Below are 16,559 nucleotides of genomic sequence, written 5' to 3' on the forward strand. Positions count from 1 at the left end.
AAAAACTTGCCTGAGGGAGGGGGCATAGAAGGGTTGTTAAAATCCTCTTTGAGCCATGGTGGGGGCTGGTACTCACAAGAGCAGTGGAGTCTGGCAGATCTTCCTTGCATAAAAAGATGAAGGAATTGTGATAGGAGTAGGATGGATCCCTCCCTGCCAGGCTTAGAAACCCCCAATTGCCTAAGGGGTTCCCTAGGGGCTTAGTGGTTAAGATTCTGAGCCTTCACTGCCCTGGCCCCAGTTCATTCTCTGGTCAGGGAGCTGGCATCCTGTAAGCTGCATGGCATGGGCAAAAAAAAAAAAGAAACTCCGGTTCTCTAAAAAGCATGAATTCTATGGCTCTCCTGTGTCCATCAGTGTCCAAAAGTTACTAACTGAGGCAGGCTTTATGGAGCATAGAAAACCCACTGTTTCTGAAGCTTCCTTGAGAAGCCAGAAACCATGAAGTTCTATGCCCTGAGGTCCTTGACACCGCCTCACTCACCTCCTCCCAAGACCCACTTCTGTTCATGAGGAGCCCTGGAGAGGGAGGCACTGTTATAGAATGCCACCTCATCCTCTCTCCTTTCTGAAGGCTATTCTTCAAATTAGCTCAAACAGGAAATTAATAACTCTTATAGACTTGACCTTTGAAAAAGAAACGTTAGATTCTCTTTCCAGTAGCTGGGAAACTAAGCACGAGCAACATAAGTGAGTGTGTGTGTGTGTGTGTGTGTGTGTGTGTGTGTGTGTGTGTGTGTGTGTGACTAAAAAGAGGGGTCAGTAGCTGCAGCTCTCACCAATACAAGTGAGGGGACAAAAGGCAAATTAAAATATTACCTTGTGAACTGGGACCATAGACCTGACTCAATACAAGCTTTCACCCCTTGGCCAAAATTAGACCTTAGCGGGGAAGAGGCAGTGTGGTCCGTACTCAGGAAGACATCAGGTTTCATTCTCACTTGGGCCTTGGTTTGCCAGTCAATAGGCAATATCATGGGGCTTCCCAGGTGGCTCAGTAGTAAAAAATCTGCCTGCAATGCAGGAGATGTAAGAGACGCGGGTTCGATCCCTGGGTTGGGAAGATCTCCTGGAGGAGGGCATGGCAACCCACTCCAGTATTCTTGCCTGGAAAGTCCCATGGACAAAGGAGCCTGGCAGGCTACAGTCCATAGGGTCTCAAAAAGTCAGACACGACTGAAGCAACTGAGTGCGCATGCGCGCACCACACACACACACACACACACACACACACACACACACACACACACACACACACACACACACACACACACACACACACACACACGCACGCACGCACGCATGCGCGCACACGCATGCGCACACGCACACACGCACATAGAGGCAATATCAAGCATCAGTCTCTGACTAATAAAGTCGCGGGAAGGTAGATGAACTGCAAAGAAAGAATCTTTGAATGGCTATATACCCCTAAAGTTGCCCCAAGCAGAAGTGATTTTCTGCAGTTTTGTTGGTAATTCTTTTGACAGTCAAAGGAACAAAGAACAGCTAATTCAATGATAATGGAGTAAAAATATAAAATAGCATTAGACTTTTATAAATCAAAGATGTATATTGTATGATTAAAAGTAAAATTTGCCGTTAAAGTCTGTTTTTCTACTTAAAAAATAACCTGAATAACTTTCCCTGTCATTAAATATTATATGTAATATTTTTAATGGCTGTAGACTAGTCCATTGTATAACTACTATATAATTTATTTAGCTATTTTCCTATTGTTAGACATTTGGATTATTTCCAAATTTTAGAAGTAATAAATACTTCTAATGAGCATTCTTCATATATAATTTTTCTCTGAGGATATATTCCTAGAGGTATAATTGGTAGGTCAAAGGCCCGATGAAATTTAAAGTTTTTTGATTCTTATTACTAAGCTGCCTTCCATTAAGACTGTATCTAGTTGCTTTTTAATTGACCAGTATAAGAGCACTGCGACTACATAAACAATGGTTTTTAACAGGTCTGTGAAAGCTTGAAGATTGCTGCCCATGCTGCTGTGGTCACACCTGGAGAATTATGCCCAACAGTGCAGGACTGTGTGGAATTCACAGAAGGGGAGAAGTCTGATGAGTTTGTATTAGTCTGGGGAAGCTTCGTGGAGCAGGTGAGGCTTGAGGGAGGCCTTGAAAGCAGGTAATCAACTGGCCCAGAGGTCAAGGAAACAGCTGATGTAAAGCAGAGGCCCACCTGTCCCCAATAGGGAGCTGTTGCAGAGTTGCTGGAGGAGAGAAGGCGTTTCATGCTTCCAAGAGGAGCAAGACCAGGCTGGCTTTAATGGCTGGGGACAGTGCAGCCAGCCCATGCTCCTGGATAAAATGGATACCAAGATCAGGATTCCAGAGTAAGGCAAAGACTTCATGCAAGGGACATGTCTATCTCCTCATTTGACCTCCACACTTGATTCCTCAGAAATGGAAAAAAATTGGGGCTTTCCTCCTTTTCATTATATTAGGGGGGAGAACACACAAAAAAATCCACCAACCCTGCCGATTTGCTAGATAGTCTTGGAAGGATAATAAAAGTAAAACTTTCTTCCTCTTTCAGCAGAATGGAATTAGACTCACCTTGTTACAGATTGTGCTGCTACCAATTAAAAAGAGAGGGAAAAACTCTGCTGAAACATTCTCCACTTTCCAGCTGCTTTTATTTAATCCATGTAGTTTAAATTCTCCAAGGACCTTAAACTAAATCGGCCACCAGATATTGAAAAATAAAACAAACTGTTAATTAGAGGGATTGCAAAGAATGTCTTTCATTTGGTTTAGAAAAGTAGAGAGGATATTGGATGAGAGCTCCTTCAAAGGTGAGGGAAAAAGATGTTTAGGGAATCTTTGTTTCTCTCCAGGGATTCCAAAGCAAAGTTTTATAAAGACTCTGCAAATAGCCTGGATAGCATTGGCTCTTGTTAAAACAGGTAGGGACCTCATTAGAGATTGATAAAAGGACGCAGTTTCCCCACTGGGAGAAGGTGCAAGGAAGCCTGAGCATGGACCCAAGCAGGACTCGCCCAGTGGAGACGACCACCTGCCTCCCCGCTCACTGATGACCAGGACCAGGAGGAGGGGGTATCCTGACACCAGATGTCAGCTGCCAGGGCAGACCCCACCTCCAGGAGCAGGCCTAGTCTACACCCATTGCTTAAACACAGCCTGGGAGAAGTTGCTTCTCATGGGGGCAGATTACCTGGGAAGCATCCAGCCTGGACCAGGGAAAGGTACATGCCGGGGACAGCGGTGGGCAGCAGTGCCCTCTCCCTGCCTGCACACCGGTCCAGCCCATGGGCGGTAGATTTTGAGCTCAATCTCCACCCTGCATGGCTTGGATTGCAGGGTCATGTCACTGAATTCAAAAGCAGAACTTTGGGAGTCAAGAAATGGAATCTTGGATTTTTAACTTTTTGTTGTCATTTGTTAAAGAGCATGAGGTGTATGGAGTGATAGTCACCCTGCCCAGGTGACTATAGGTGACTTGCTTTTCCTCTTTGAACCTATCTCCTCTCTGTAAAATGGGGCTAAAAATAAAATACAGCTCAGAAGGTATGAGGATTAAGTGAAATGATGCTCTTAACAATCTAGCAGGGACCTGGCACAGAGGAGGTGCTGGCAAGTTGGGTCTTATTCACACTTCAGAGTCCAGAGGAAATAGTACCCTGGTTGGGACCTCCACTGCATTTCGGGGTCAAGTAAAGCTTACAGGGTTCTCATTAAAAGGAAAATGTATTTCTTTAAAAAAATTGTATAGGACAAATGCATTCCTTCTGGGCAAATATGCCCAATATGAAGTGGGATTCAGAGGTAGAGAGGCGTGCAGTCATCTGTAGGACTCCCAGGCCATGTGAGTATCCACTAGAGGAAACCAGGCCCCCGAGCAATGGGGGAGGGGGGGCTGGATTTTATACTTTTTATTTTATTTTACTGCTTAGTGCCCTACTGCTTTGGTTCAGGCCTTCATTTCCTTCATTTTCTCTGCATCAAACGTATGTACTTTTGTGATGATTCTGGCCTCTGTGGGAAGCCTGTGAACAATTATGTGGGCGTGTATAGCTGTATGGAGTCTGTCCCCAGTATTTCAGTCAGGGGACCCCTCCACTCCACCAGCCTCTGCACACTCGGATTGAGAGCCCTGTGTTTTCATTTTGCCTGATTCAGGGTCTAATCACTGTCCACTAGGTGAGCAGCCTCTAGCATGAGTACTGCCCCAGTGCCATGGAGATACTGACTCAGTTCAACAGGGTGCATGGAAGGGGAAGGGGGTCATGGCCCGGTCATTTGCAGACGGGCCATCCCTAAGGATACAGTGTGGTCTTGAAAACCATGGAGTGTCACGTTCAAGGCTGACCACCTCCAGTTGGCTCCTGGGGCCCAGGCTAAAGTTAAATTGGACTGGGCAGCAACCCAGTAGTGGAGCTCATAGAGCCCCGTGTGGTGTAGGCATTGTTTCAGCATGGGCACCTTCCCTTTCAGAAACAGGGAGGGCTTTGAGTGATGGGTGCTAAGTCGAGCTTTTGAAGGCCACTCAGAAACCTCTCCTGCTGTCCAGGCAAGGTTTTCACTTTCCCAGCATTTGCCAGGCTTCCTCACTCTCTCTGCAGCCTTAGGATACTCCTATTTGGCTACAAATATGTCAGCAACTGACATCTTGGAAAAGAATAAATGGGACAAGTCAGAGTTTGATGCTCTGCCTCTTAAAATTCACATCCAGTTTGCCAGATGGCGGAAGTGAGAATGCGATTTGATGTGGCCAGTTGGCCAAGTCACCCAGAGAGAGGCTCCTCATCATCAGAGCCCTCACCACAGAGTTGTCTCCCAGCTGAGGACCAAGGTCATGTTCCCCTGCAGCCCACCTTCCTGTGGATTCTCCCTCCATGTTTCCTCTACATCCCTAGAAATCCTGGCTATGCATCATTGGAAATGTGATACCTAAATATTATGCTTACATTATTCGTTCAGTCCCCAGATGTGTCATTGCTGCTTACTGTATAGAACAGTATCCTTTGCTGTGTATTTATTGTGTTGGGGTTTTAATTTAATCAATTTTACTAAGTAATACATTACTAAGTAATACAACCCCCTCGCTGCCCTGACTTATAATAATTAACGTGGGGCACACAGACACTCCTGCACATATTCACCTACGGTATTTTTTTTGAATGCTTCTGCAGCACTAGCACACACAGACCAAATTCAGCCTCAAACACAAAACAGGAACAATGCTTACCTAGGTTTTGTTCATCCCGGCTGCGGAACCTTGAATGAAATAGTTAGGTTGGGCCTACAGATGAGACCTCTCTGGTCCAGGTGATCATAGAGTCCGCGTCACAGACTCTTGAGTGTGCTCCTTCATTCAGGGCTTGTACTCTGGATCCACCTCCACCGTCTCCACACTGCTCTGTACCTCGAAAAGCTGGCCTCCTGGGGCTGCCTGGCCCCAGGCTTCCTGCCCTCCAGCTGCTGGTTTGCTTTGGCCATTGGGGGGCTCTGGCAGGAGATCAAAGGGCAGGAGTTGAGAAAGGTCAGGGTATTTATCCCACTGGTTCCTTCCTTCCAGGCTACAGTCTAAGATGTCTTAATCTTGACATCTGCTTCTTGCCTTCAGTCACTATATCTCAGCTACTGCTTCTGCAGTTCTCTTGAAAAAATCTTTTCAAACTGAGCCTTTGATTTCTTTGGAAGACTCTGTTTCCCTCTAACATGCTCTGCAAAATTCTAGCTCTGCCAGCAGAAGGCTTCTGTCTCTCTTTAAACTGAGTGTGCGTGTGTCCATCCTTTCAGGAAGAACCAGCATTGTTCTGTACACTATCACAAGAGAAGTGGAAAACTCCTTTTGGTGGAGTCACTTCTTTCTTGTAACAGAGTTAGTTCGCCCTCACCTTCACTGTGCCCAGGCCCAACTACCCTGTGCAAAGTCTTTACTTGCCTCCTCATGAAAGTTTCTCTGGGTGTTATTCTCTAACCATGTCACAGCAGATTGTATCTTCAAAGATGGATGCAACAATATCTCCCATCCCCCATGCTCTTCTGCAATGTGACCTTGACACTTGCCACTGAGAGGTGGAATTTTCCTCCTTATCTCCCCCTGCTTGGATATGGGTAAGCTCATGGTTGTGTCCACCAATGAAGTGAGGCAGAGGGATTCATTGTGATTTCTGAAACAGGGTCAAAGTCTAGTTGGCTTTGATATGGTCTTCTTGAAATGCTCACTCTGCAAAGGCCCGCTCCTGAGACCTTCCTCTCAGAACTTAGCTAGTAGGATATGAGAAGCCCAAGTTTTGGGGGAGTGGTCTACTCAGCATCCCAGTTGAGCCAGCCTTCAATCTATCCCAGCTCAGGCAGCAGACAAGGGAGTGAAGATCCTCTAGTTGGGGAGCTAGATACATGTGGGAGGTGATCCTCCAATTCCAGCAATTCTAACCCCTCACAGTCCAAATCTTCCCAAATGAGGCCCCAGACATTACAGCACAGAATAACCATCCCCACTGTGGCCTTTCCAATACTCGATACCTGGGATCCATGAGCATACTACATGGTTGTTGCTTTACACCACTAAGTTTAGGGGGGTTTGTTATGCAGTCATGGTAACTAGACCACATTCCACCGCTGTGTGGTTACCTGGTGATGGGAGCTGCTGATTTGTTCAAAAATGCACTGCACCCAAGAACCAAACTTTAAATAACAGCTCCCCTTCACTTCTATTCTAGAAGGACGGGAGATAACAGAAGTTTGGATTTTTTTCCAAACACTGATTCAGTGATTTGAGAACAAGTATGGGTATTTAAAATCAAAGGATGCTATAAACATTCAGTATACTGCTCAAATTCCAGCACTACTTTTATAATGTGGGGCTGCAAGTTTTCCTCCCTTTGCAGCAGTTGCCTCTAATCTTGCAGCCATCTGTCCCTGCTCTGATGAAAATAGAACACCCCATGCCTCCTCTCCCTGGTCCCTGCTCAGATTACATGCTTATATTAGGTTGAACTGTATGAAATTGCCATTTTGTAGGTCATAAATGGATAAATCTTAGTAGTTTCATGTGGTTCAACCTAATGTTAACCTCCAACTCCTCAAATACATGTATCACTTAATTATATTTGAGATCTCAACCTGAATGGGACTTGCTCTCTGCTTCCCTTTCCTGCCCCACTCCACCTAAATTGGATTATCTTGTATCACAGCATCTTGTCCTTTCCTCCAGAGCACCTGTCACAATTTGTAATTATATGTGTGTTTATTATTTAATGTCTAATAACCCAACGAGACTTATGTAAACACCATGAGCACTGCATATCGTTGTTTCCAAGCCCCTGATGTGGGGCCTGGAACATCATAGCCACTCAATAAATGTCAGCTCAATTAATGTATATACAATGTGGCTCTCTTCACATGTAGACAGTGTTTTTATTCTATTTCCTGAGCATTCTGAAAGCACTGTGGTCCTTGTCATTGTATCTGCAAGCTTCTAGAGCAATGAATGGTTTCTAATCCAATGGTCCATTAGACACACCCGGAAAGATTTTAGAAAATACTCTGGAGACTGCCTTCTAATCAATCAAATCAAGGTCTCCAAGGAACAGGAATGAGCCCAGTCATGGTTGGGAAACTGTTTGGGAAGGCAGAGACCCCATCTACAGAGGTCTCTATGCTTGGTACTGCAAAATTATAATGCTTTCTTGCTATTGCCCCAGTGGTAGAGCTTCAGACCTCAATCAGGTAATTTTGTTCTCAGTCCCAGTTGCCTTCTTTGGGCACGTTAGATATTGTTACCAACCAGTAAGCTTTTGAGAACCAATCACACTTATTTTGCAAGTACTCTTTTCAGTAATTATACCAAGGAGCGGCTTTAGCCTTTCCATAGCCTCAAAGAGTACCCCCAAATCTGCTCCAAATAAACATGAAATCTAAATTAAAAGAGTATGTGCTTCTAAGTGGGTTCTTCTACCTCTCCTTCCAACAGTACTCCCATGCTTGGTTTAGTCACTAAGTCACGTCCAACTCTTTCGTGACCCCATGGACTGTAGCCCTCCAGGCTTCTCTGTCCATGGGATTTCCCAGGCAAGAATGCTGACATGGGTTGCCATTTCCTTCTCCAGGGGATCTTCCCGACCCAGGAACTGAACCTGGGTCTCCTGTTTTGCAGGCACATGCTTTACCATCTGAGCCACCTCTTCCTGGAGAAGGCAATGGCACCCCACTCCAGTACTCTTGCCTGGAAAATCCCATGAAGGGAGGAGCCTGGTAGGCTGCAGTCCATGGGGTCGCCAAGAGTTGGACATGACTGAGCGACTTCACTTTCACTTTTCACTTTCATGCATTGGAGAAGGAAATGGCAACCCACTCCAGTGTTCTTGCCTGGAGAATCCCAGGGACGGGGGAGCCTGGTGGGCTTCCATCTATGGGGTCGCACAGAGTCGGACATGACTGAAGTGACGCAGCAGCAGCAGCAACAGCACCTCTTCCTATAGAGAAATTCTCAAGCCATCACATAACTTTCTTTCCCATCTTTCCAACTCTTGGAATTTTCCATAAGTCACCATGTAAGGGAAATCCACACACCTATCCATTCATATTCATTTGATATCCAATGAATTCCATCAATGGAATTGGCTCTGGGAGCCATTCTTTCTATCCATCCATATTCATTTGAATACTGAACACCCACTGTGTAGCCTTTCTCTGTGCCCAGAACCAGCTTTTTCCCATTAGAGGGCACACCAACTTGAATAAGGCTTAGTTCTGCCTCCAATAAGCTCATGTAATGAGAAATTGAAACAATGTGATATGTGCTATTTTAGCAACTTGTGGAAAGTACCATTGGGACACAGTGAAAAAAATGATTAATTATTGGTAGGAGGAATAAAACAAAGCTTCACAGAGGCAGTATTGGCTGGACATAGATAAGTAGGAGTCTGCTGGGTTGGAGGCAAAGTTGGCAAGTTACAGATGTCTGGGCAAATGCAAAACCTAAAAAATTAGAATAAACGCAACAGTCCTGGATATAATCGAAATAAATCAAGCAGTAGATAGGTATATGTCAGCCCTTTATTCTGAATGTGGCCTCAGATCACAGAGGGCCCTCTTCTCATTTCTTAAGAACAAGACATGTTGTGCATTTGTTCCTCACATTCACACAAAACTAATCCCATTTTCATAAACTTTATTGATTCCACTGTGCTGTTTATAGCTACTGATTTTATATACTCTTCTCATCAAACTGAAAGTTGATTATTTTGCTTTATACATATTGTAGTAATTAGATTGCTTACTTTAATGGCACAATAGTGTTTGTACACTTTGCCAGTGACACTGCTGACAAGGCACAGTTTATCTCACTTTAGTGCATTATTCTTATTAATTCTCCCAGAGCCAGCTAAGCTCTGTTTCTCTTGGGAACTGCCTAGGAGGCAGAAAGTCTTATTTGTGTCCTATTTTGGTATTCTTAGGGCTGAGAAGTATTTTGAACTGATCTCACTTTCCAGTAAATTCAACCTACCCGGTTGCGAACCAGGGTTTGTTTCAGTTTTCTCTTGCTGGATGACAAACCACACCAAAACCTAATGACTCAAAATAACAACAATAGTTTATTGTCTTTCACAATTCTGAGGGTTGACCAGGCTCAGCTGGATGGTTTTTCTGCACTGTGTGGTGTTGGATGGGGTTGCAGTCATCTAGGGGCTTCACCAGGGTGGATTTTCTAAGCTGCCTCACCAACATGGTTGGCAACTGGTCCTGGCTGTTGGCTGGAAGCTCATCTGGGACTGTTGACCAGAGCACCTTAGTTCTCCTCCAATCAGTTTTTCCACATGGTTTGAGCTTTTCACAGCATAGTCAGGATTCCAAGAGGAAACATGTCTAGCACACAAGAGCAGAAACTGCAGGGCTCTCAGCCTTGGCAATTACACAGTGTCATTTCTACTGCTTTCTATTGGATGAAGAAAGTCAGAGAGCCAGCCCAGACTCAAGGTGAAAGGATGTAGATCCATCTCTTGATGAAAGGAGTGGCAAAGAACATGCAACCATCTTTAATTCATTGTATTTTCTCCTATAGAGATCAATTTACTTGCTGAGGACAGAGTATGCCACAAAATGTATCTCTGACATTGCCCAATTGTTTCACAAATGTACGAGTCTATTGAATTTCTTGGGCTTCCCTTGGGTCTCAGCTGGTAAAGAATCTGCCTGCAATGTGGGAGACCTGGGTTCGATCCCTGGGTTGGGAAGATCCCTTGGAGAAGGGAAAGGCTACCCACTCCAGTATTCTGGCATGGAGAATTCCATGGACTGTATAGTACATGGGGTCACAAAGAGTCGGACACGACTGAGCGAACTTTCACTCACCTTGTAATTGTAATTATTGCATTTCTTAGAAAATCAACACAAAGGCCAGCATGACCACCCCACCCCCTTTTAAAGCACTTTTGACTATAATGGAGAGTAATCAGGCTCAGAAACTATGCTTCTGTTTGCTCTTTTAGCTCACTGATATTGATGACCACTGTTAAATAAAAGCATGCTTGCATTTCATTTTTTTCATCTATATTTTGTCATTTTTGTATTGAATAATACTTCTACATCCTTTACAAACTCTAATCAAAAAAGAGCTCTAAGCAAAGCAGGTTTATTTAGGTTTTCTGGAGAACAAAGGTATATACAAAAGAACAATTCACCAGTTGTTCTGATCTGATGTTGAGATTAAGTTAACCCTTAGCCATAACATTTTGTCCAAGGCAATTTTTTTTCTAAATATTTCCAGGTTTGGTCTAACATTTTGTATAAGTTTATTTATTCATTAATCCATCCATCCATCATTCATACGTTACCTTTTGGACATTTCCACTTGGATAACCCCCTTTGGCACTGTTAACACACAGATGAATGAGGCAGAACCCCTGCTTAAAGTGACCCCACAACTTGAGGAACTGAAATGTACACAGCTTCGTAACACATCAATGATGGCGTAAAGCAAAGGGTGAGAGAACACAAGCAAAGGGTAATCACTTTTGCATGGGTGAGTCAGGGAAGACTTGTGGAATATGTGGGGAGAATGGCAAATGCCAGGGGAAGGGGCAGCAGAGGAGCTGGGAAAGGGGGGCTGGAGCAGTTTGGGAACAGCAATGGATGCCATGTTTTGGTCACCTTGGTATAGGTGATGGTGAGAAGGCAAAAGATTTTTAATAAGTAATTGCTTTTGGCAGTGTTGTGAAGGAACTAGAAGAGAGTGTTTCAGGAAACAACCTATAGAAGAAACACACAAAGGTAGGAATGGGAGGCACATTTGAAAAATTCACACATGAGCCAGGATTGCTAGAGAAGTGGAGGTGGCCTGGGAAAGCTAGTGGCCACTCATGAAGCTGTTTCAGATACGTGCCCAAGCACCTGGCCTTTGGTCCCCAATCCTCTGTGGTCTGTCTGGACACTCCCACCTATGCATGTCTTTATGCCACTGTTTCTCCTGCCCATGGTGTCATACCATGGTTGGACTTCCATCCTAGGCTATCTATCAGTCCTTCTTGGCTCTTCATGCTGCCTGCACTGTGGGGCTCTCCAAGTGTGCCTTGTATGAGAGGCTCCCCCTGCCATGTTTCCCCGTGGTACCTCTACCTCCTAGTATGCCCCTGGTCTCTTGTCTTATTGGGGTGCGAGTGAGGTCACAGACCTCCTGGCTGCTTTAACTCTCAGTTTCTAAGGAAAAAAAATACCCAAACAACCCAGAGTTAAGATCTCAAAGCCTTTTATAATCTGTAAAGCTGTGTGCAGTAGTATTATTGCCATCATTATGAGTTTCAGAATTCTACAAATCCTTGGTGGTCAGGAGCGTGTGTATTTTTCATTTCCTCCAAGTCACTTGGCATGGTCCTTTGGTGGTATATATGTCCTCAATAAGTAATGTGTGTAATGAATAGTAATAATATATAGTTTATTTTAAACTCATGTTTACCCTTTCCAAGCATTGGGGTAATTTTTCTTCCAAATATTGGGGTCTGTGGACAGTTTTAAAAGGTGCACTAAAGTTCAAGAGTTCTTTATTGATCCTTTCCTTTCCATCTTGGAACTTTAATGAAACAACCACTGGCCGATAAAGCCCACATATCATGAGAGTGTAGCAACAAAATTAAAAATGAGAAATTTTGGGGATAAGGAGATACCACTTCACATGCGTTAGGATGGCCATAATTAAAAAGACAGGTAAAAACAAGCATTGACAAGGATGTGGAAAAATTAGAAACTTCATACATTGCTGATGGAATGTAAAGTGGTGCTTTTCAAAAGTTCCCCAAATATTTAAATAGGGTTATTATATGACACAGAAATTCCTCTCCTAGATACATGTCCAAGAGAATTGGAAACATATATTCACACTACAATTGATACACAAATGTTCTCTTAAGTATTAATGATATTGAAAGTGAAAGTGTCAGTTGCTCAGCTGTGTCTGACTCTTTGTGACCCCATGGACTGTAGCCCACCAGGCTCTCTGTCCATGGGATTATGCAAGCAAGAATACGGGTAGCCATTCCCTTCTCCAGAGGATCTTCCCAACCCAGGTAACAAACCTGGGTCTCCCTCTTTGCAGGCAGATTCTTTACCATCTGAGCCATGGGGAATATTAATAGTATAGTGATATTCAGTTCAGTCGCTCAGTCGTGTCCGCCTCTTTGCAACCCCATGGACTGCAGCACGCCAGGCTTTCCTGTCCATCACCAACTCCCAGAGCTTACTCAAACTCATGTCCATTGAGTTGGTGATGCCATCCAACCAACTCATCCTCTGTTGTCCCCTTCTCCTCCCACCTTCAATCTTTCCCAGCATCAGGGTCTTTTCCAATGAGTCAGTTCTTCGCATCAGGTGGCCAAAGTATTGGAGTTTCAGCTTCAGCATCAGTCCTTTCGATGAATATTCAGGACTGATTTCCTTTAGGATGGACTGGTTGGATCTCCTTTCAGTCCAAGGGATTCTCAAGAGTCTTCTCCAACACCACAGTTCAAAAGCATCAATTCTTTGGTGCTCAGTTTTCTTTATAGTCCAACTCTCACATCCATACACGATTACTGGAAAAACCATAGCTTTGATTAAATGGACCTTTGTTGGCAAAGTAATGTCTCTGCTTTTTAATATGCTGTTTAGGTTGGTCATAGCTTTTCTTCCAAGGAGAAAGCATCTTTTAATTTAATGGCTGCAGTCACCATCTGCAGTGATTTTGGAGCCCCCCAAAATAAATTCTCTCACTGTTTCCATTGTTTCCCCTTCTATTTGCCATGAAGTGATTGGATCAGATGCCATGATCTTAGAATAGTTGCCAAAAAGTGGAAACAATCCAAATGTCCACCAACTGATGCATGGATAAGTAAATGTGGTATATACATACAATGAAATATTATTCTGCCACAAAAAGGAAGGAAGTACTGATACATGCTACAACATGGATGAACCTTGAAAGAATTATGCTACATTAAAGAAGCCAGTCACAGAAGACTACATATTATATGATTTTGTTTATATGAGATGTTCGGTTTTAAAAGGCAACTACACAGAGACATAGGTACAATAGTGGTTGCCTAGGACTGTGTGTCATTTGGGGAGGGAAATAGGACAGTAATTGCACTAAGGGGTATGGGTTTTATTGGGAGGTGATGAAAATGTTATGAAATTGATTGGTAGTTATATAATTTCATAAATATATTTAAAAACATGGAATTTTACATTTTAAGTGGGTGAATTTATGGCATGTAAATTATATCTCAATCAAACTCTTTCTAAAAAGTAATTAGTGTGAAGAGAGATTTATAAGCATTTCAACCCTTGTTGGTGTTCATCTATCTTCTAATTCTGCCTATCCCTCCATGATGAGCTCCTCAACTCTGAGAGTGAAGCTGTCAGTCCTGCTGCAGATCTCTCCCTGTCCTGGCAAGGGGAAGCAACTGTGGTTACATCCAACTCTCAGCCCCTCTTTCTTCCCAGGTCCTCTGTGGGCCATCTCCTACTTCTGCAGCATGAGCTCTGGTCCCTTAGGCTCTATAAATCACCCTCTCCATTCCGCCCTTGCACTTTAAAGTGATCTGAGATACTTTGTATAAAGGATGAGGCAGCCCATAAAAATAACTAGTATTGTACCAATTTTCCTCATCTGGTGGTTTGGGGGAAACATATTTGTAAAATTATAGCAAATGTGAGAAGCCACAGAAAATTGCCTCTCATTCAAATGGAGAAGCTAGATTTTTTATTTTGTTTTATTGATCAGTGAGGTAGGTGCAGTGATATTTCACTTTGTAGTTTGCCTGCAGGAGCAACATCCACCCATCCTGCTGCAACTGCCAGGCCAACGAAACGAGCCGGCCATTCTGTGTGCAGCTAAGGCCCCCATGCAGGCTTCTGGATTCCTGAGCTGGCAGCTCCATCTCCCCAGAGTGCAAATGCAACTTGAAGTATACGACTTACAAAGGGAGCATTTTGTTACAGACAAGTTGGAAGAGTCTGTTTGACAGTTGTAGTCAGACCGTTTTGATTTTTACATAAAGATAGTTAAACATCCCCTTGACAGGTTTATTCTAATTTGGTAAAGGCAATAATTTTATGGGATGGTAACTGTTTCCTTGCAGTCCTGATTCCTGCTGTTTCTCTTGCATTTTCTTCTAATTGGCAGATTGATGGTCTCCCAAGAATTTGCTCAAAAACCATTTGCAGAAGAAGAAAGAGAAATCAGAGGGCCTTGCCTTCTCTCTTGAAAGATGACTTCTAATAATCTAGGTGAGAGGGCTATTTTTACACACAATTTACAAATGATTACTGGCATATTCATGGGCTTTTTACTTATTTAAATTTAATTTGTATTAAAGTAATAAATAAATGTGTTTAGTTTATAAATTGAATGCTACAAAACTTTTAAAGAAAAACAGCAATTTCCCCACCCAAATGTTGCCCCTAATTTCTTCATCCATGAGATTCCAGGAAATTCCTGTCATTTCTTTAGCTGTACCTCCTGTTATTTACCTTCATATTTCTAAACAACAATATTATACTGCTATTTCTTTATTTTTCAGTTACAGCTGTTACCCATTAACTTCCTGCTGTGGAAGATCAGAATTCAGCTTTCTCATATTCCCCCACCTTACCATCCTGGAAATTGCTTTTTCTTTTCTTTTCTGTTGGATCCTCTAATTTTTGTTTATTTGTTGTGACTGACACAAGGAAGCATACCTTACATTAGATAAGGACTTCCCAGGAGGTGCTAGTGGTAAAGAACTTGCCTGAAATGCAAGAGACTTAAGAGTTGCGGGTTCTATCCCTGGGTTGGGGAGATCCCCTGGAGGAGGGTATGGCAACCAACTCCAGTATTCTTGCCTGGAGATGCCCATGGACAGAGGAGCCTGCAAGCTATAGTCCATAGGGTGGCAAAGAGTCAGACATGACTGAAGCGAGTTAGCACGTACAATGTTGTTAATCTCTTTCTTAACTACCTTGTTTTGATGGAACATATCCTCTAGGAACTTTTTGAAAAGTGACACATGGGGAATTCCCTGGCAGGCCAGTGGTTAGGTCTTGGTGCTTGCACTACTGTGGCCTGGGTTCAATCCCTGGTCAGGGAACTAATATCCCACAAGTCATGGGGCATGGCCGATAAAAGAAAGAAAGAAAAGTGACACATGGGAGATACATTTTGAGATCTTGTATTTTTCCACCATCTAATTTGATTGAAAGCTTAGTTGGGTTTGAGATTCTAGCTTGAAAATTATTTTCTCTTAGTACCTCAAAGGCATTATTCCATTATCTTCCAACTTCCGGTATTGCTACTAAAGAATCTGATACCATCCTAGTTCTGCATGTGATCTCTTCTCTCTCAGTCTCTCAGAACTTTTATTCTTTATCCCCAGAACTCTGCAATATCACTGACATCTATCAATATCATCGTTGTGAGTCATTTGTATTCATTGTGTTGGGCCTTTGTGGAGCCTATTCAATCTGAAAACATCCTTCAGGAAAGTTTTCTTATATAATTTCTTTGATAATTCCCTGGTCTGTTTTATCTGTTCTATCTTTCAGAAATTAGATTTCCTAAATTGATTCTCCAACTTTCTCTTCTCCCTATTTGTACTATTTTTCTGGAAGAGTTAGTCAATTATCTTCTAATTCTGTTACATTAAAAATCTCTATTATCATGTGTTTAATTTCCAAGAGCTTTCTGTTGTACACTGGATCTTCCTCTTTTCCAGTATCTTGCTATTTTCCTTTCTCTCTGAAGATATCAACCATTGCTCCCTGAAGTTTGCCCTGCGCCCTGCATCACCTGTGTCCTTTACCATACATGCATTGTGAGACAGACAACTCAGTGTACAGCTCTAGTGTGACTTGAGCCAAATTAACATGTAGAAATCACTATTGAAATTTTCTTCTTTTTGTCTGTGGGAATACTGCAGCATACTGAGTCTCTTCCTCATACATTTGACCCCTTCTCTCTCCCTTCAGTGCCTCCTCTTCTCTCCTTCTTTAATCAAAGTGCCATCATTTAATGGATCTTCTACTCTTCTATTTCTAAATTTAAAAAGGAAA

The 16,559-nt window shown here is 43.1% G+C and overlaps 1 protein-coding gene across 3 annotated transcripts in view; it reads right to left on the bottom strand.

The window, feature by feature from the left end:
* Positions 1 to 5,021: 5,021 nt before the first annotated feature.
* Positions 5,022 to 16,559, bottom strand: part of LOC145523848 (uncharacterized) — an 85,349-nt gene continuing 73,811 nt past the window's right edge. For all 3 annotated transcript variants that reach the window (XR_014066926.1, XR_014066927.1, XM_081534957.1), the window contains one exon: positions 5,022 to 5,498. Coding sequence is in view for 1 of the 3 variants with exons in the window: in XM_081534957.1 (XP_081391083.1) it covers positions 5,361 to 5,498 (138 nt within the window). In the remaining 2 variants the exon portion in view is untranslated. The remainder of the gene's footprint in view (positions 5,499 to 16,559) is intronic.

The sequence above is a fragment of the Giraffa tippelskirchi genome, chromosome 10 (assembly GCF_054371585.1).
Source record: "Giraffa tippelskirchi isolate mGirTip1 chromosome 10, T2T-mGirTip1v1.2.pri, whole genome shotgun sequence".
NCBI classification, from domain to species: domain Eukaryota; kingdom Metazoa; phylum Chordata; class Mammalia; order Artiodactyla; family Giraffidae; genus Giraffa; species Giraffa tippelskirchi.